At 38.8% G+C, this 21,533-nt stretch overlaps 2 protein-coding genes across 3 annotated transcripts; one reads left to right on the top strand and one right to left on the bottom strand.

The window, feature by feature from the left end:
* Positions 1 to 352: 352 nt before the first annotated feature.
* Positions 353 to 12,368, bottom strand: recql (RecQ helicase-like). Of its 2 annotated transcripts, XM_029495307.1 has the most exons (16): positions 12,295 to 12,368; positions 11,964 to 12,052; positions 11,002 to 11,229; positions 10,748 to 10,927; positions 10,513 to 10,619; positions 9,477 to 9,675; positions 9,178 to 9,344; positions 8,749 to 8,830; positions 8,469 to 8,617; positions 7,219 to 7,336; positions 7,007 to 7,145; positions 6,658 to 6,749; positions 6,329 to 6,545; positions 5,534 to 5,663; positions 2,339 to 2,485; positions 1,380 to 1,516 (listed from the first exon to the last, which is right to left on the bottom strand). In XM_029495307.1, exons 2-15 carry the CDS (start codon positions 11,986 to 11,988, stop codon positions 2,378 to 2,380), a joined length of 1,941 nt encoding a protein of 646 aa, XP_029351167.1. In that variant the 5' UTR covers positions 11,989 to 12,052; positions 12,295 to 12,368; the 3' UTR covers positions 1,380 to 1,516; positions 2,339 to 2,377. The 2 variants fall into 2 exon arrangements, with proteins under 2 accessions (XP_029351166.1, XP_029351167.1); XM_029495306.1 differs by lacking the exon at positions 2,339 to 2,485 and having other exon boundaries at positions 353 to 1,516; positions 5,525 to 5,663.
* Positions 12,369 to 14,858: 2,490 nt separating this feature from the next.
* On the top strand, positions 14,859 to 21,484 carry golt1ba (golgi transport 1Ba). The gene is made up of 5 exons (XM_029494991.1): positions 14,859 to 15,009; positions 15,623 to 15,714; positions 16,690 to 16,868; positions 17,617 to 17,698; positions 19,017 to 21,484. The coding sequence occupies exons 1-5, from the start codon at positions 14,985 to 14,987 to the stop codon at positions 19,053 to 19,055; spliced, it is 417 nt and encodes a 138-aa protein (XP_029350851.1). The 5' UTR covers positions 14,859 to 14,984; the 3' UTR covers positions 19,056 to 21,484.
* The last annotated feature ends 49 nt before the right edge of the window (positions 21,485 to 21,533 follow it).

Genomic DNA, 21,533 nt, shown 5'->3' with positions numbered 1-21,533 from the left:
AATGTAGGTTCTTCAGTCCTGTGTGGGATAAGAACAGCTGTTTTCTAAATATGAATTCCATGTTTGAATAAAAAGAGGTTGAAATCATAGCACGTTTGATTGTCTGAGGTTTTAAACTTCCTTGACAAAAATTCTAGGGGAGACCCATTGCTGGTGGCCCAGGAGTAAGGCACATGTTTCCCCAGCTTTGTGTGTTGCTTGTCAAACACACTTTCAACATCTGGTGTACCATAGTTGAATGGAATTGTCATTATATAGTTTATCTATTTATATAGTTTAACTATGGGCCATTTAAGTAGGAGCAGTTTATACATTTGCTAACTGAAGTGAAAAGAGATCTCAGAATGATAACCGAGATTATTGTTTTAATATTAATATTCTCAAATTTATCATCAAAGCAGAAATAAGATTATATACTGCTTGTATATGCAGGGGTGAGTCAGCACAGGTCTCCAATCTCACAAAAGGCAACATATGAAAGCAATGAACAAGACGAATTCATTCATTCATGAATAATACAACTTTACTGTCCTCATGGATCAATTAAATCATGCCGTGACATATAGTGTGACATATCGTGAATTTCTCCATTGTGGGACAATAAAGGAAAATCTAATGCAGATCAGGTCAGATCCATCTCTCAGTTTCACCTTCTTCCTCAAATATAGATTCTTCTGGATTCAAAAACCAAAGACAGCTGATTGCCATATTACAATTACCAAAATAAGGCTTAAAAAAAAAAAAAAAAAAAAAACATTCTCAACGTGATATTGTGGTGGGTTGACATTTGATCTGCATACAGTGATGGGTGATTTTCTGCAGTCACTACACTGTGATGTCAGCGGTGACCCAGCTTTTGCCTGCTGCTAACTCGTGTCCACAGGCTGCGGGCTGTCTGAGCAATGGTCAGCCTGCGAGGCAAACGCAGACTCTTCAGAGGTTCCCTTATGCACGCCAGCACTCCTGGCTCTGTGGGCTGCCCCAGGTGTTCATGGGAAATGCAGTTTATTCTCTGCAGCTGTTGGCTGTAGTAGATTCTCAGTTCACAGAGCTCCTCAGCTGCAGACTCAGACATGACGGAGGCCTGGGAGGGACACCTGGTAATAACGTTGGAGAGACTAGCTTTTTCTATGTTAGCAAGGGGTTTCCTCTCTCTCGGAGAGATGATGGATTTCCTTTTCGGACAGGGTTTAACTGGATAGGATGTTGTCTTCTTGTTGTCACTAACATCCATGTTATCTTGTACATTAATTTCAACATTAACCTCAAACACATGTGGGGTCATAATGGATTTTCTTTTATCCTCCTCCTCTTCACATCTGTCTGTTGGCTCCTTTTTTGATTCCTTTCTTGGTTTGTCCGCCTGACTGTCTGTTTTCAGGTAATGTTTTCTGTACAGGTTCCTCTGTTCTTTAAATACTTTCTGCTTGGGTGGTGCGTGAGAGCGGTTGTCTATGACAACAGGTTCAATGAGCATATCATGCGTCTTAGCATTGGCTTCTACAGCTGGTGTTTCCTGTAACAGTGAAAAGCAGGGTTAAAGTGTCACTGTGGAATAACGCAGAGGATGTGCTTTATAATAAAATATATAGCCAGTTCATCTGGTGAAAATACTGCAGCCATATTCATCTTCTTTTATTAGTCCTCTAGCACAAAGCAGGATTTAATAAAGCATCTGCTTCACCAAGTAGAAGGAATATATCAATGATGTTAGTAGGTGCTATGTAATGTTAGTCAGCGTTATGCTCCTGAGCAGAAATACTATTGTAAGTCAATAGAGACCATTAGTCACAGCCTTGGGCAATATTCACATTTTAAGTATATTTTATTTTCATCTATTAACCCAAATATCTGCAAGGATACAAAATTTCAAGCAGAAAAATTAGATGTTGTTGTGAGACTCTTTGTTAACACAAAAATGGAGCAAACTAGTGTCCCATACTGTAGTGACAATCATCACACCAACCATCTAAGAAAATTGTGGATAGGCTGAAAGTTTACTTTTTGATATACTAACAAAGTTATTAGTAATTATAAGCCGGTGAATTCATTTTCAAAATAGCAACACTTGACCTTCGTTCGAATGGCATCACCAGGAAGTCACATTAACCCAAAAACAGCAATTAGAGGTTGCGGTCCCAAAGATTTCCTTACCGTCCTAGCCCAAACTGGCTAACATGATGCATATTATTATATAAAGGTATACGATTTTTAAATGAATTATGAATAAGCCAACACCCAGACAGTCTGATTCAAATGTAAAGAATGAAGCATGTGTCTGGACAGTGCCATGCCAGAAGAAGCAGTCATGAACAGTTAAGAAAATGATGCACTGTACTTTGTCAGCTTGTCCTCTCAGTGGGCTTGGGGAGGGGGGCTAAGGGAGGTCTCTCTTGGTTTTCTTGTTGTCAGGAGGACCGTCTCGAGCACTTTCAACTGATCTCTTTCCCTCTTTCGCTTTGGCCTTGCGACTCACAGCTTTTACCTGTGGGTTATCAACAACAGTCTTTTACCTAAGAGGGTTCACATGCTCTTGGATGGGAGAGGAGACACGGGACACTCCGGTTTGGACAAGAATGTACATGACAGGATCTTTCATTTTCTCCCCAAAATGGTCAAGGACAACAATCCACTCTGCGCACAAGGTAGCCATTTGTAAGTTTTACCAATGTTGCATTGTCATCATTAACAGCTTTTTACCAACCAGTCTAGATTAAACACTGAGTTCAAACGTAATTTCTGCACTTAGAACGGAAAAGCAACCATCTTTTTCTATTGATTCCCTTCTTCTATAGCAGTTACCATGGTAACCAGCAAGCCTCTGCCTGTTCTGTGGCTCGAGTTATTGTATTGTTGAGGTCATCCATAGGAAAAAGCTGCTCAGGTCATATTATCACTGCTTGTCCTGGAAATGCACCTGGTAAGTAAACAGCTGTTTATGTTAACTTTAGCTGATGTTTGCTATTTCGCAACAGTAACATCTTCACAAAGCGCCTTTAAATGGCATCGCTCAGGTTTTATTCACCAGCTATGGACATATTAAGACTTACACTGAATATACTATCTGCAATCGTCTTTGAGAATCTTGAAATAATCATGATTGAAATTGAAAGCATGTTTTTTATAGTTTGAATGTAAGTCTAAATATAAATGAGTCCCCCCTCACATTCAAGTTCTTGCCAAACAAGCTCAGACAATGCTGATTAAAACCACTAGCAGCTGGTAAATCCCTGTATTTATGTCTCTTGCAACAGTTCCTGTAATTGCATGCCAATAGCTTTCCTCCAACAAAAACAAAACTGGGTTAAAAGTTTGTCAAATTACTTAATATGTCCCACAATGCAATTATTGCAAATATTTCTGTATTGTCAACATGCAAAATTGAGGACTTAATTGAAAACCGTTGTAGAACTGCTGTTAACAACTTAATGGAAAGCAGGTAGAGCTCTTGGAAAAGTTACATGATGGCATGATTGACATTCCCTGTTTGTATTGTTGTTTGTATTCCCTATAATTATAATTCTCTCTAAAGCTGTTCTTACCTTTTTCTGTGTCTATTCTCATGACAAAAAAACAAGTATCAACGACTGAAATGCAGCAATATGTCAACCGGCAGTCACTTTAAAGTCATTTAAGGGATTTATCCAAAGAAACCACTGCATTTGTCAAAGTGTAAAGTGATAGCAGTGCTATGATGACAATATCTCTAAACACCCCTTGATGATTTCATAGAAACTTTTTGCACCAGTTCATTTTAAAGGAGTAAAAGCCAGTAGGGAATCTCCAATACTGCACTGACTGACTTCATCCCTCCATCTGCCTGTCACGGGACATCTGCCATTGATTGGGTTAATAGAGCTGAAGAGGGAACAAACCTAGCAATAGAGACAGTGCTGGATATCTGATACTGCAAATGAACAACAAACTGTTCCCCCAGGGAGCTTTTGAAGAATAGATAGTAGGGAGGAAAGGCTGAGAAGGGGCCTTATTGCTCTTGGAGAGACTTCTGCTCAGAAAAAAACATCTTAAATTGGACCAAGACAAAGGGTTGTTGTCTCTGAACTGAATAATTTAGGAACATTAGGGTAGGTGGTATCATAAGCAGTGTTTCTGTTTTTAGTATCACTACCAGTAGTGTGAGACAACTTAACTTTTTAAAATTTAGCTGAGTAAATTATTTTAATGTTCAAACTAAATTTAACTTGCATTCAATTTGCTAGCCTTTCTCGAAAGTCTGGAAAAAGACCTTCTAGATACAGTTTGTTATTGTTGGGGTTTTTTATTTTTGCATTTATAACCACTTTTAAAAACAAGCTTTCACAACAATTTTCTATCAAAATCCTTCATTGTCTGATTATTTTTGTGTTAAAACCCAAAGAGGAGCAGTATGAATTGTAGCTCAGTGGAATCTAGAACTACAATGATTTCATCTAAAATGAATCAAGTTAGATACTACTTGTTAGCAGCTGCATGGTGGTTCCTGTCTCTTTACAATGTCAAATCTTGAAAACATAAAACAAAACACAGTCATCCCAATATGAACAACGAGCTTTAGCCTAGACTGAATAATAACTGACAACATCAATTGACTTACCTCGATGGACCACTTAATACAATTATAAAATCTAATGACATTTTTAAGCATTTTAGAGGAAAGACACAAGCCATCAAGCACACATTGGAGGAAGAAGAAGAAAGTAATTAGAGAGACTTCACACAGAGAGAACTGAAAGAAACATGACATTAACACTGACAAAAACCACGAGATACAGGAAGTTAAGTTTAGAGGAGCACTACTAAAAAGCTTGACTCAACTGTATCTATTACATTTTAGCAAGAGAAATAACTTCACAGTCTGTAGTAGATAGTATGCATCATTGAACTGTTTATAGTATGTGAGCTGGAAGAAAAGATCCAGCAAGTTTACCATTATTATAATGCTTCTTCCCAGGGTTACCTCAACCCCTCACCCCGAAAAAGAACACATTCCAATAGCTTTTAAAATGAATTGACATTTTTCATTAAAAAAATTTTCAGCATTTTATTTTCCTGTGAAAACAGCACTTTCCTTTGGTACGATACATTTCTCAACTGCTGAATACTGTACTCGTATACACAAGCACACCTATGGGATACATTGTATAATGGTATACTATACTCCCAATTATCAGTATTGCATTTTATATACTGATCAGTCATAGCATTATGACAACTGACATGAGAAGTAAGTAACATTGATTTTTTGGTAAGATGGTCGTTAGTTCACTACTTTTTAATCTAATGATGTTTTTACCCTGCTTACTATGCAAGTACTTGAGAGCAATTAAACCAGAGTGAAATTCTCTGTATATGCACAGATATTTTGCCAATAAAAGTGATTCAGATTATGATGCCACAGTTGCAGGGTGAGTTTAAATACAAGGAAAGCTGAATTTTGAAAAACAACACTTACATGTAGACCATTGTACCGTAGGCACATGCAGAATGACTGACTATATGACTCCTGAGGTGCATCAATGTGGACTTTACTCACTTCAGCAGGCTCAGACTCTGTTGTCCTCATCTTCATGGTCAGCGAGTGAGCCTGGGACTTCAGCAGAGGAGCTTTGCGGCCAAGCTTTATGTAGATGTAGGTGGTGTATGGAGTGAAGCTGAAATCCTCTCTGAAAGGGCATATGTAAACCAGTGTTAGCAAACCACCAAAATACATTCATCCATTCATTAATCTTCCACCACTTATCCGTTTCTGAGTCGTCGCGGGTGCTGGAAACAATCCCAGCTCATACCAAGGGCGGGGTACACCATGGACAGGTCACCAGGTCATCTTGCATAATCTCCTGGTGCCTGTGTGGGTTTCCTCCTAGTACTCCGGTTTCCTTCCACTGCCCAAAAACATGCATATTTAGGCTAACTGGTGACTCTAAATTGTCTGTAGGTCTGAGTGCGAGTGTGACTGGTCGTTTGTCTCTGTCTGTCTCTGCGATGGACTGGCAACCTGTCCAGGGTGTACACCGCCCTCACCCAGTGTGAGCTGGGATTGGCTCAAGCACCCTTTCCGCAACCCAGAAATGGATAAGCTGTAGAAGATGAATGAATAAATAAAAGTGAACTAAAAGTCAGAATCAGAGCTCTTCAGACCCTATGGGAAGGGTGATGCAAGTATTAAGGCTAGGAGCTACTCTGACGAGATAAGTCTTCAACAGACAAAGAAGGATGTCCCTGTTCTGATAAACAGAGAAGAAGCAGTAGAAGATGAATGAATCAATGAATGAAAATGTTAATATGAAATAATGACCAATATAACAAATACAACAGAAGATGATGTCACCTGAGGTATCCCCGCAGCAGTAGCTGCACAATCACAGCTTCAGCCTTCAGCCGAGACAAAGTGGTGGTCTGAATCATCTTCCTGTGCTTGGCAGGGCCTTTCCCCATCCAGGCATCCGTCAGTTTCAGAGGAGTCATCTTCTCGTTGTTGGATGCTGCAAGCTCCAGAATCTGCACCACCTGCCTGGCATGCTGGGTAATGTCCACAGTAATACAATCTGGAAGGTTGCAAATGAGATGATTTTTACATAAGACATATTCTAAACAAGAAACAAAAACAGATGGTCCAACTCCAGCATACCAATTTGAGCCCTATTGAAACATACACACCTTGTGCATGGCGACAAGTATCACACATCTGGTTGCATCCTTCTTCATTCCACATCTCATCAAAATGAACAGCCATAAGAGAGCGGCGACACCTTCACAGAATAATTGAAGTAGCACATGCATGCAAGTTTATTGGCATGCTTGTAGAGTATGTTAGATGCATGCTGTAGTGAATTTCTCTGCCTCGCTATACTTTTGCATCATCACAACTGTAATGGGGTCCAAAATTGAGGCCTCATTGCATGTGCACATGCTTGTCTTCAATCATGAGATACATATCAGATTTTCATCATTTGTTTATTCATTAATTAGTTAACTGAAGTTGTGTGTGTGCGTTTGTGAGTGCTACCTGTCAAAATTCTGGCAGTAGTCAACCATCTGTAGCAGCTTCTGCTGACCTGTGTTCTCCATTACCACCATGGTGCTGATCCTGAAGATGTCAGAGAAGCCAAAGTAGACGATGCAGTCTGCTGGATGGTCATCTCTACCTGGAGTCACGCAGAATTTTAATCAGCTGTATTAGCAGAACTCACTGTTCTGAAAATGAAGAAAATTATGTACCTGCACGTCCACTCTCTTGGTAGTAGTTCTCGATGGACTTGCTGATGGTGTGGTGGATGACAAACCTGACATCAGGCTTGTCAATGCCCATGCCAAATGCCACAGTGGCTACGACAACCTGGTGAACAAGACAATCAGACAATGATGTGCTCAAATATGACATCTACAACAGCAGAATTCTTTTCCCCACTCTTTCATCCTTCTTTATGATGCCCTGTACACATAGCTCTCTACTACATGCTGCATACACATAATTCAATTAGCTGATCAACGATCAGTTGACATTTTCTGTAAACGCAGACTACGAAATCTCTCTCAAAAGAGCAACATGAAAAAAAGTTAATTTAGTGGTACTGAACAACAGATGGTTATGTTAAAGATTAATATGATGGTATCATAATATGAAAGGAAAAGATTGTGACTGGAGATTTATAAACCTGCTCAGAGTGAATTCAATAAAAATGTCAGATCACCTGCTTATCTGATTGGCTATATTTAGGTTTCTGGCAGAAACTTACTCTCACTAAGTTTCTGCTAATGTGAAGAGCAAAGGTGCCACAATGAAGAGAGTTTTGTGTTTATAAAGTTGCTGGAAGCACACCCATTGGTTTGTGATTGTAAGGCCTTGAGTTTCTAACTAGAATGTCAGAATCTTTGTCAACAAAGACGGTATATCATTGACAGAAACCACAATAAACCATATTTGGAATAAAAAGGTGGAGCTGACCTGCTCTGTACTCTATGCTGATTGTCAGGTAAATCATTGTGATACTGTCACACTATAGTCACCTTAATTCATCCTCAGCTTTTGTGTCTATTTTCTCCAAACGGAACCATCATATAAAAAATTAACATCATCTCGTATTGAAGGTGTAAAATTATTCCTGGGTGCATTCACACCTGAAATTGAACTGAGCTCTCCTCTGTTGAACAGATGACCAGAGACAAGTGTCAATGCTCAGGGTGAACAGATTCCTGCCTCTGCCTCAATACAGTAGAGTTGAATGGAATTTTGTCAGTTAAGCTTTGAAAATAAATGTTTCTTTTGGCCACCTGGTGTCAGCAGAATCAAGTTGCAAACACATTAAAATATCTTCACCTTTTAAGGTAGTAAAGGTAAGTCAATAAGGTAATAATAAGGTAATAAAATGCAGGTTAAAGACACTCAGTTACTGTACACTCAATGACAGAACAAATATTGATACAATGCTTTTGTGAACACCCCACCAACAAAACAAGTCTGGCAATACCCTAATTTTGTTAGAGGTCCACTTGTGGTGAACCCGGGACTTGTCTTGTGGGTCCATGTTGGCATGATAAGGATAAGCTAGAATGTCCCTTTTCTGGAGTTCAGTTGACACAGACTCTGCGTCCTTCTGAGAGAAAACATACACAATCCCTGTGATAAACAAAACAGAAATACAGACATCAGGGAATATATGGTATGGATATAAACAGCTCAAATCATGTGTCCAGTCAAATCTGGATTCGCATTACAACTGCTTTTAATTGTATGGTTTGTTTCAGTACCTGACTGGTCCTTGTACTTGCTGTTGATTAAAGAGGCGATGTCACTTATCGATGCTTCATTGTCAGAATTTTTCTTACGAACCTGGGGGAAAAAAAATAAATAAATCAAACCATTAGTGTCACTTCTTCTAATTATGAAACTGACTGGCAAAAATGTTATGTTTGAAAGGGTTTGAATGAGTATCCTATGATGATATTTTGGTTTTGATTTTGCAAGCTTAGTCTCAATCCACTTCAAATTGTGGAAATTGGATCAACAAACAAAAACACCTTCAGGTCCTGAAACTGGGGTGTTTGTAAACAGATGACTTTAAAAAGGTCAGATACACGTGTGCTGAGCAGGTGGAGGTATGTTCAGAGAAACATTTGGTGTGCGTGTTTGTCTATAATACTGTTGAGATTTATGAATATAGTTGCCATGGTGACCACCTCATAGTAGAGATTGGTCCGGTTGAAGGAGGAGGTGAGTGTGATTGGTTGTGACACACACAAAATCTTCTCACAGTCCTTGAGGACACTGCTGGTTGCTGTGGCTGTGATGCCAAGGAGAGGCACCTTGGGGAACTGCCTCTTCAGGATGCCTAACAACTTATAATCTTCACAAAAGCAAACAAACAAACACACATATTTTTACTCCATTTGAATATAAACCATCTGATGTCAAGTTGATCTGAAGCTCAGCTGTCTTAGATGAGCATCCCTCCAACCAAGCAAAGAGGACCTCTCACCTGGTCTGAAGTCATGTCCCCACTGGCTACAGCAGTGCACCTCATCCACAGCGATGCGACTCAGCAGGTTTGCATTGTACGCTTTCTCCAGACGAGACATGAACAGTTTGCTCTTAGCAATCTTCTCTGGAGTCACATAGAGCAGCTTGAAAGGGGATTTCACATCTGTCATTCCAGCCATGACTGTCTTAACACTCTCCTGGGAAAAAAAATTGATATAAGTTTTTATTGTTCCTCATATAGGAGACATTCCGAGTTAAAATTTTTTTTTTTTTTACAAAACAATGCAAAAATGTGTGTGTATTACACACAAAACTGATTGTGTTTGTTTATTTTTGTAGCTTGATTGGAATTCAATGCTATTTTGTTCACATTATAAATTAATTGAAAGAAGTTGACCTTTTCCTGGCAGTACAAACATTTTTATTTTTGGCTTTCTAAGTGAGCAGATGTAAAATTATTCCTGGGTGCATTCACACCTGAAATTGAACTGAGCTCTCCTCTGTTGAACAGATGACCAGAGACAAGTGTCAATGCTCAGGGTGAACAGATTCCTGCCTCTGCCTCAATACAGTAGAGTTGAATGGAATTTTGTCAGTTAAGCTTTGAAAATAAATGTTTCTTTTGGCCACCTGGTGTCAGCAGAATCAAGTTGCAAACACATTAAAATATCTTCACCTTTTAAGGTAGTTCATGTAACAATTGTGCATTTACACATCCAGTGGGTTATAGAACATCTGCCTTCAGTCACACTCACATGATAAATCAGTGACCAACAGTCTCTACCTTTGTGCTCTGTAATGCTGCAGGGTCACACAAGAGCACTCACTGTCACTCTTTGTTTAGTCACTAAAACAAGTGCTTTAATGGTAAGCAAGTCTTATGTGAGCTGTTTTTTTTTTTTTTTTGTTTTTTTTTTTAACTGAAATCTGCTATAACCAAAAATACTATGAGGGTGGAGAGAGTGAGCTTAAACAAAACAAGCACCCTTACGGATTCAGGTAATATGTGTCAACAGATTATCATTATGAGTCACCTTGTTAATGGATGCATTCAGCATGGCAGCTGACACATCAATTGACTTCAGGTACATGATCTGGTCTTCCATCAGGGACACCAAGGGAGTGACAACCAATGTGAAACCTAGCAGACACATGGAGATGTACATGTAGATACAGTAGCACAGATAAGTCTCTGAGTGCATAAGTACTCACAGAACAAAGAGTGTACGAAGTGTTATGGTGTAAGAACAGGGGTTAAACTCAGTGTACCTGTGGAGCAAACCGCAGGCAGCTGGTAGCAGAGGCTTTTTCCTCTTCCTGTAGGCATAACCAGGAAGAGATCTTTGCCTAACAGTGTCAGATTGATGGCTCTCAGCTGCAATGGTCTGAACTTTGAGAGATTAAAGGAGTCCTTCAGTTGCTGCTCCACTTTTTCAGACCATGGGAAATCTATCAATCATGAAGAGATTATTAATACAAACTCCCCCTGGTTTGTATTGTATAGCCATGTGTGTGTTTAGTACCTCTGCGATCATAGCGCTGCATCTCCTGCTTGTTCATTACATGATCAGCTTTAGATGGTTTTAAAGAAGATGATGATGATGACTGTGCAGCATCACAGGCTTCCTCTAACTGCTGTAGCAATGCATTCCTACGAGAAGTCAGCTCAGCCTGTTTATCCATGAGTTCTGTGATCTGCAGCTCCACCAACTCCAACTCAGCCTCCACTGAGTCCAGCTCTGCCTGTGCATCTGAGAGCGAAGAACCACTTTCAGATGGCTGATCTAAACCATGCATCTTCTGTGACTTATATGGGACAAGACAGCCTAGGCTAAGTAAGAACCCTACAAGTTAAGTCCTTTAAGACCTACTTATGTCCCACTGTAGCATTAACTACACACAGTTCTTTATATACACATTTTCTCACTCCATATTCCTGTAGACATTTTTTCCCAAAATAGCCAGTCAAATGTATTGTAGCCAAGACTTTATAAGCTCTGTTTCACTCCCACAAACCCTGCTTAGGCACATTTAGTGCCATGTTAGTCCAATAATTTAATGCTTTGCTTAGTATTTCTTTACCCTTTCCTTTCATCTATCATGTAGGTTTGACACATTATTAACAGTTTTGTCAAACTGACAGTCAGTAAAATAAGCATGAAAAATAACAGCTGACTTTCTTATGCTTGTGTCCACAGGTTATACTCACTGGCAGATGCTGTCAGGTCTCACATATGCACAGATATTAATCCTCTGAGGTTCACGCCTCTGCAGCTAATGTTCCCTTTGTCTTCACACTTTCCCTATCGCCTCTTTGCAGATGGCCTATTATGCAATATTAGTCACCTGATGTCAAGCTTCTTGCAAACCAAAACAACTACAGTGTACTTATTCTGCATGAATTCATTGCATGATGCAAAGCAGTTCAGTTACTTATTTTGATTCAGAGTTTGCCCTTGGATTCTTGTTAGAAGATATGATTTACCATCAGGTCCACCACTCAGGTCCATACTTGTAAAACTGACTTGCTCAGAGACAAGCTGGCTTTCACACTCTTATTGTTGATTCAGTGACCTGTAATACCGAAAAACATGGTTCAATTAGTTAACCTCAATATTTAACTGGACCGCGTTGCATCTGTCTTATGTCTCAGTTCGTAACTGTTAGCTGTTAGCTTATTCATGGGTATTTCAACCAACACGGAAACTGGAGCTTTGTGTCTCCTTCTCTCGGTTCCATAAGATGAAGAATTATTTTTTCTTTGTGCTTACATCTAAAACAAAGCTTCGAGAAGGACTCAACTACAACTTACTCACCATTCGTCAGTTCCTCCCGGGACCTTCTCTTGTTGTTGAAGTCCTTCGCGGTTGCCATAGATATCCACCTTATTCCTAGCCCCCATGAGCCCTTGCGTGAATTATGTGCGCGACTTCCGATATGAACCGGAACCGGCGTTTGTTTACATGCTAATTGTTCCCGCTAATCCACTTTCTATGACTGTTAAGAGACGTAGACCACGTGGGAACATCAGCTGTCGCAGCTCAAACGAGACAACATTACAATCCCACTTCCTAGATTGACAGAGGGGTGAGAGGATGCCTTGAAAAAGTGGCTTAATATAATTTACTGTTTTAGTTATGTCTTTTACTCTGTCGCTTCGGGTGGTGAGGCAATGAATAATCGTAAAAGGTGTGAGGCGTATCAGTACTTACACATTAATAAGGTTGGTCGCGTATTGCTGAAAGAGATGAGACACAATCTTATTTACCTAAGTCCTTTATCACTGAGTGGGTTTCAGTTTCAACAGCAGGTTGTACATGTACATGCAGCCACGCTTCTGCCATCCTTTGGAAGGTAAATGTTGATGGTTCTGGTAGTTTTAAAAATAATTTTCATTGCATGATTGAATGAATGCTTTTCGAAAGAAAAAAAAAAGTATGTAATTTATTTCCAATTCAGGTTGAGAATGCAGTCAGACATGGAAAGACAAGGGTCTTCATGCACGGCTGTACAGAGAATCTTCAATGCAGGCACAAGAAAGAATGCTGAGCTGAAAAGGGTGAAACATAAATTTTAAAGCACACCACATTCATGAAGACTCATCAGCATCAACGTCAAAACCCTCAAGTGTGTCATCAGCAGAGGGCACCCCCAAACTTCAAGGATCACAAAGAATTTAAAATGTATTTAAGTTCTTCTGTAATGGCCCCACTACATCAGTGCTCCCAGGAATAAGGTGGATACAGCACCGGCCAAAATATATCTTCCTTTATAATGTCTGAATGTCAATCTAAACTTAACTCCTGGTTGTTGAGGAATATCAGTTTACTGGGTCACGTTTTTCTTTCTGAAATGGAAAGCATATTGAGATGTAGCTGTCCAGCATATTCTTGAGCCATTGCTAACAGAGCCATTAAGAAGGCTAACCAAAATAATTTTGATTATATCTGGAGGAAAAAGACGCAATATATTAGGAGAACAGAGAAGAGACCAAGGGATACAAAAATGGAGGACTACATGCTGTGGATTCTGATTTTATAAATGGTACACTGAATACACATATCCCTAGAGAAATCTTCAATAAAATAGGAGGCACACAATTCAATTCAAGCTATCCCTGCTACTACTACTAATTCTTTCAAACTCGACTCACTTCACTCCTAATTCTTCACGTCTCCTAGTTGGTGGCTGTGACTTTGAAAGTATTAAAATTCCAATTAAAACAATTAGAAAGATGTTTGATGACATCACACACCATACACTGTCCTTTCATAACTCCATTAAACAAATATTTTCTAAAGATATTATTTTTTCTTTACTCTCTAAATACTTAAAATTTCCCATAAATCCAAAAGCAAAATAAATTCATTTTGAAATTTGAAATGATGTGTACCCATCTATTATGACAGAGATTTGGTTTTGATACAAATAACTGTATATTTTGTGATGATACGGAAACATCTGAACATTTGATTTTTTTCAATGTATGTTCTCTGAAGCACTCTAGTTTATAATACATGATTGGTTACACACAAAGATCCAATTTGAACTTTCTGGTAAGCAATATAATAATTTTTGTAAAGTTTTATACAAACAAATGCAAATATATGAATGTAAATCCTAGGTTTAATGTGTTTCATGATGAGTTTGTCTCCTACTCCAAAGCCCTTAACTTAATGAAAAGCAAAAACGCATTGAAAAATTGAAAATTAAAAAATATGCATTACAAAGAAAACCCTAGCTACATTTATTTAACCTTTCTTTTTTCTCTTATTTTATTCTCGTGATTCTGTCTTCTGTATTCCTCCAATGCACTTGATCCTTTGAAACGTTAAAAATATGTAAGCCCTGTTGTATGTACATTATTTTGTTAAATAAAGTTTTTTTTAATCACATTTGTTATTTGAATTTTTCCCCTCTGATTAGCCTTCCAGGATGCCTTGAGGGCAGAGTTGACACACAATGTTACCCATGGCCCTCCCGAAAAGTTTTATCGCTTTAGTTTTTACAATTATTGGTTTGTACATAACACGAGGCGAAATATATTCACTACATGATCAGCTAAATATATCGCTTGGTCGATTCTTCCTGGCAGAACAAAACCAGGGCGAAATTTACTCAATTCATCATCATGTTGCTGCATTCAAGAAACATGTATGGCTAAAATTATTAACATATTTGAGAAGTCAAAATATCCTCCCTTTTGTAATTTAGGCTGTGATATTCACTCTTTTTTCCAGTGTGTACTATGCCAACAGAGAGACGAACAGACTACAAGCTGATACATTTTAAAATAAAAATGACGATTGAACAGATGTTGCAAACGCTACAGACGTCTCTCTCGGAAGATGACATCGCGAGAAGATGTGTTTCCGGAAGACGTGGCTGTTGCTGCAGTGGCAGCTGTCATCCAAATTATTTTAAGAGAAGCACTCGAACAACTTCCATAACATTTTCTGTCTTTCAGTCTTCTGTTTATCCGTTTTTTCGTTTATTCAGCGTCAAGATGATTTCGTTAACGGACTCCCAAAGTAAGACACATTTTTTTGCCTTCTTGTCGGGTATTGCCATCTCTATCAAACCGACTGTATGAGCTGCAGCACTTTGCTAGCTGCCAATTAGCAGCCAGTGCTAAGAAAGTTAGCCTTTATTTATTTTTTTTCTCTCTATGAATGCCACACTGCTGTGGCTGAAATAGCCAACAACGAACTCCTTAAACATATAAGTATTTCCTACATATTTATAAGGTTAAGTCCTTATTCCGAACCTCACACACTTTTCACTGTTCCAAGCACAGACTGAACGACGGAGCTCTCGTGCACGCTCGTTTCATGGGACATTCTCATAAACTTGTCAAATTATGGCATGTAGGACATTGTTTCCTTAATTTATCACATATTGATCTAGATGGAAAAACAGAATGTGGCCTCATCAGATGTCCATCAAGAAGTTCACTTGGTCGCATGTAACAATGACAATTTCACTTTCTCACGTTTTTCTTTAGAGTAAGTAATTAATGTAATTTACAGTCTGGGGAAGTCACTCACCTTTCAACTGAAACTACTCAGCTGTAAGCTATATTTTAAGAGCTAAATGACGAACTATCCAAAACTATGAATAACATTTCTGTTATGTGTCCTGCAGAGATTGGGATGGGATTAACAGGCTTCGGTGTGTTTTTCCTCTTCTTCGGGATGATCCTCTTCTTTGACAAAGCACTCTTGGCTATTGGAAATGTGAGTTTTGCAGATTAGTTGAACTAAATAAACATAGATCAATCAAAATGGTACATTTACCAGTGTGGGAGTGCCCCTTCATACTTTGCTGTCGACAATTGGCGGGCAGCTGGTCAGATATCATCAAGTTTACAGTTCCAGTAAGTGAAGACCAAAAAAAGAGCAAGAACTAGAAACATGGGACTTCAAGTTTCTATACTAGATCTATTGCTCGGTCACTGGGGCCGGAGCCAATCCAGCAGAAGCTGAGTGAGGTCACCAGTCTATCGCAGGGCTGACATACAGAGATCAACCATTTTCACTCATGGGCATTTTAAGAGTCATTAAACATTGTATATGTCTTGGTCTGGCACAGGAAGGACATGCAAATTCTCAGAAATAATACTAATACTTCAAACTCAGGATTATTTGTTTTTTCCCTATCACATGCATTCAAATGCAGCTATTAGCAAGTGGCTGCTGTTTTGGAGCATTTCTGTGTTACATATACATTTATACATTTATCTATACATACATGTGGATTATGCTGACTTTGCGTTGTTCAGTTTGAAGAAAGTCGTCAGTATAAGAAGGTCTTAGGGGCGTAAATCTCCATGTTCTGTCTCTCTGATTTCCTTTTCCCTCATGTATTCTCTTTCATGTCCTTAGAACGCAACTGGACTTCGGACTTAGTCCGAAGTCCAGTTGCATTCGATTCAATTGTTGGCTAGATATGAATATGACCTGGATGAATGAGAATATGCACAGACTTTCATGTCCCTGTTTCTAAATTTCCGGGTAGCTGGCTACACAGCTGTAATTAATCATTGGCATTCAATGAAATTCCTATGTTGTTCCTATATTGATATTCACACCAGTGTTTTCCTGCCATCTGAGTCAATGCTGTGCACATTGTGTATGAGAAAAGGGGATGTGAATAACCTATTTTCTATTGTCTCAACTCTAATGTTGTGCCACTCTTTTATATCTCTGTAGATCCTATTTGTTGCTGGACTTGCCTTTGTCATTGGGCTGGAGAGGACCTTTCGCTTCTTCTTCCAGAAGCACAAGATGAAGGCCACGAGTTTCTTCTTGGGCGGTGTGTTCGTGGTGCTGATTGGGTGGCCCATCATCGGAGTTGTGCTGGAGATCTATGGCTTCTTTTTGTTGTTCAGGTGAGAGGAAACAAATAAGGCACATAAGGCTGAGAAACATTAGCATTCCAGGAGGCCGCCACACATTTACCTTAGTATGGTGTTAGATAACCTTATGGAAGCTTCCCATTGGCTAAAGTGGGTGATGTCACAGCTAATCATACTGCCTCATTCAGAGATCTAGCTGTCAGGTATTTGTATAGCCAAAGTCTTCGGGAACAATCCTGTAACTTTTTTTTTTTTTTTTTTATCTCAGAGTCAGGAGAAGTTGGTTGGTGTTTAGAGACAGAGAGACATGGACAATAAGATACTTAGAGCATTAGAGGCTTTGGCTTAGATTTTTTTTATCATTACTGCTCAAAAAATTTGCAGAACTCCTGATGAGATGAAGATAAAGTTTTCAAATCAGCTTTTGAAAACCCCAAATACACATGGACCTTTCTGTATTGAAGGTTTCTTTGGTTGTCATGGTTTGCAGTTTTTCTCAATAAAATAAAAACCTATTTAAATTTTCATTCTCGTTTAAGAGATACTAACCCATATCACTTTATTGGTTGAAATATACAATTTCCTGGGATTGAGCTGATATGTACAACACTAACACAATAACAAAGGGAAAAACTGGACAAAATATACTATCCTTAATGTGGACCCCAGAGGGTTATTTGACTCCTCTATGCAGTTAATGTGTAGTCAGCAACAATATCTGCATCTCATGTCCTTGTGTTTCCCTCTCCTTTGCTTTCTCTGTAACTTTTATTCCATTCAGGGGTTTCTTCCCAGTTGTAATAGGCTTTATCAGAAGAATACCTGTCCTGGGCTCCATCCTAAATCTGCCGTTCATCAGTGCAGTGAGTATCACCTAGTTCTGTAGCAGCTCTGCCATGTTTACATGCAGCATGGCTCATTTTTGCTCATTAATCACAGCACAACTACAACACATTAATTAAGCTGCCCCTGTCAGATCTCCACTCAGCTCCTACACATCACAGCTGCTCTGTTGGGGTAAAATCCCAATTAAGAGACCGCCTGTAAATTTAGCTGTAGACCAGGTGAATTCAACACAGCAGATGTGGAATTCCAATGTGGGGAAAAAAACCTGAACATCTTGCAGACGTGAGATGTTCAATTTGGCCTTTCTGATCTAAAGTTAGAAGACACTTAGCTATGTGGCTAATGAACATGCTCCTACCATGCTGTTGTGTGGGAAGCTTTGTTTTGAGGTAAATGTTTCTCTGTCTGTGTTTGTTTTCTTTTCTTTTGTTTTTCTTTTCTTTTTAAAGCCTTCGTAAGGCTCTGAGGACAATCAGCAGTCGTGGTCAGTCACTGCCGATTCTCCCTTGCATGCTAACATATATAACATGCTCTAACATTCAGATGGCCAGTGTCTCATAACACATTGGTAAAACATATGCTGTTGTTTAGGGAGCCTTACTTTCAAAACATAAAAAACATTATCTAACTTAATTGACTTTGCCTACCTTGCCTACGACAGTTTTTTTTTTTTTTTTTTTTTTTTTTTTTTGTAATGGTCAAGTATTGTTGTCAGACCTAAAATAAAGACTAATCAAACTACTTGATTAATGTGATCAACTTATTTAGACAGCATTTGTATAGGACTGTCTCCATCCAAATCTGACCATGGTGAGGAGTAAGGCACAGCCCTAAGCCCCCAGTCGACATCCATACAAGCACATCAGTCAGTCAGATAGACAATGAGACAGTCCGTTCCTCTCCCTATGAATCACATGTCAGGCCACATGTAAAGGGGGCGTTCTCATTACTTCACAATTCCTCTGTTGTTTGACTGAAAACATGTTAACTTATTTTACAGAATTAAACCTCCACTGAGATATAATTTTGTTTTTGTTTTTTCAAATTAAATTGAGTTAAATATCCAACAAAATAGCAACAAAATAACTAGAAATGTCACAACAGGATTGTATTTGTCCTCTACACCTGTGGCATGTCTTTTTGAATTCATGCATGCTTTTCTCTCGAAATGTTTTTGGCTTCTGTCCAAAAATGGCAGTCCTACCAACCAAAGCACTCTCACACACTTCATTTCATTTACAGCTCATAGGTCTGTGTCAAATCACGCTTTAAACACAAAAAGAATTTAATAAGCAACCTAATGACACTGAACATAGTCTCTTTCTTCTCTTTCAGTATGTGGACAAAGTGGGCGAGAGCAACACCATGGTATAACAGGGACTTTTTGTACAGCTAGCTGTTTGACTACAGCAATTTTTTAAGGCAACACAATTGTTTATTGGGCTGATTTAAAGCAGCTAAGGTAATATGTTGAGATTCTTTCTTCCTGCAGGCAAAGACTGCTTTCTGAATATCTGTAATTTCATTGGTCAGCGCCACCAATGAAAGGTTTATAAGCACGTCGGACCACCGGTCTGTCACTAAAGGATGGAATTACTAAGGTCATTATAATAAATATTTGAAATGCTATAGATCCCTTCACCTTTGAGTGCATCTGGTATGATAAAGGAGGATGGAAGGCTCCCTCAAAGCCTCATTGACTCTGTGACTTTCTTACTTGGTGGAGCAAGCAGATAAAGCCTACCCCACTCCACAAGGATGAGGTCGACTGTCCATGTTGTCAGGTTTCTGTGCCTGGCCTTTCTTTATTTGGACAAATGCTTTTGAGTCGAACATTTTGTCTCATTGCAGTTATTCTGTGACTTCTTTATTTCCTTGCAGTTTTTGAATACCAAATGTGGCTGTTGTAAAAGAGTTTGTTAGATGTGTTTCTGTTAATGCCTGGCTAATGCGTATTTCAGTATAAGTTATTTTTTTAAATGATCACTGCTTGGCTTCATGTGTAGTAAGGCCCCATAGGATCATGTTGATAAAGACACATAGAAGTCATATAGCTAATGCTGTGGACTAATCAATACTCTAGCTGGTGACCTAACCATTGACATGCAATCCAGCACTAAACATGATAATGCTTGTCAGTGGGCAAAAGCTTGCTGGTTTGCTATCTTTCAGTAATGAGGCTGAAAATAATGTGGGGCAGGGGAGGCTCATTCTTTCATTTTCAGAGGCAAAAGATCAAACGGATACAAGTTTATCATTTAATTGATTAATCATTTGATCTCCCAATTTTATGTTTTGTTGTGTTTTTTCCATGTAATAGGCCAAAACTCAGAATAAGTCTGCAGTGGAGGGTGTCCTCCTTATATCAATAAATAACCAGAGTACAATATTGACATCAAATTGGTTCAATGGTAATTTCCTTATTTTATCTTCAACTCTCTACCACTGGATGTTGGTGCATTTAAGAGATATATTCGCAAAGGGGCTAGTCAGCAGAAATAAAGTTGTTTCAATTATTTAAACAACTGTCAAACTCGTTACTAAGTCTGACATTATGTAGTCAGCTATATATACCCACCAGCCTTAACATTGTGACAACTGACCAGTCTAGGTAATTACATAAATCTATCCATTATCTATACCATTTATCTGTCACATTCTTGGGGCTGGTTAGGGCCAATCCCATCTGGCATTGTGTGAGCAGCTTCGTGTAGAGCGTTTCTGTGTGAACCATAGTTTCTTCTGAATGTGATTCAGTGACCCTAACCTCCATTCAGCAGTTTCAGACAGGTGTTAGATGTTCAGATTCTCCTGTTAAGATTTGTTTGAAAATTCTTCATGAACACGCACATCAGTCACCAGAGCTGAAAAAATCAATCTTCATTTGTTTAGAGAAAACAAGAGAATTGAATTTACCTTTGAAATGTTGCTGTTTATTTCCCATCCGTACTCTCATTTATACTTTTCACTGACTTTTCACAAGAGATCCTTCACAACAATGTAGTGGCGTGGCATAGCACCAAAAGTAGGGCGCCATAAGTAGGACAGAGGGAAAAGTATGGAAAACGTGATAAGAGCCTAAGGATGAATCAGTTGACGTTACCTCCATCAGAGGTCAAGATTATTATACAGAATGGAAACAGCCAACAGGACAAACTGAAATTTTTGTACAATCATAGAAAATGCAGATGTTCCTATGTCAGTTTAAAGGCCTAAAATGATTTTAAAAGGGTAAAAATTATGCAAAGTATACTCAGTTCCATATTCTTGACAGTCAGCATGTGAGGAAGCAAGATTAGATGAATTTCCCAATACCTTTTCTCAACTCAATTTTACTCAGGTCCGAAGAAACAGGCTCACTTAAAACTAATGTATTCCATGGCCAACAAATGGTGAAAGTGGTGAACGTGCCAAATAATAAATGTCACTAGATATTTTAATTGAACAAACATGGTTTTGCTGTTACAGGCTTTACATATGTTATTCAAATATTTGAATTAATCACAATAAATAACTATGACTTAAAGCTGCTTGAGGCTGAATGGTTGGGATGCAAATAGGTTACACTAGACAATGAGACCCCAGTCAGGCAGCTGAACCATTTTATTCATGTCATCCCCTACTGTCTGTGATATCTGCCTGTGTCCACTCAGTGAACTGATAATGACATAAAAAATAATAACATTAAAAATATGCACAAATTCATTCTTTGCAGGATTCCTAACAATGTACATTCTCTTTAACGCTGGCTCTCACTGCAGCTCAGAGTAACTGTGATGACAACTGTAAATAAAAAAGAAATTGAACTGTCTGGTGTCTATTTTCCATGGTTATTACTCCTCTCGATCATAT

This window comes from Echeneis naucrates, chromosome 23 (assembly GCF_900963305.1).
Source record: "Echeneis naucrates chromosome 23, fEcheNa1.1, whole genome shotgun sequence".
NCBI lineage: Eukaryota > Metazoa > Chordata > Actinopteri > Carangiformes > Echeneidae > Echeneis > Echeneis naucrates.
Note: the sequence above shows the minus strand (reverse complement) of the source record. Positions and strands in the feature narration are given on the sequence as shown.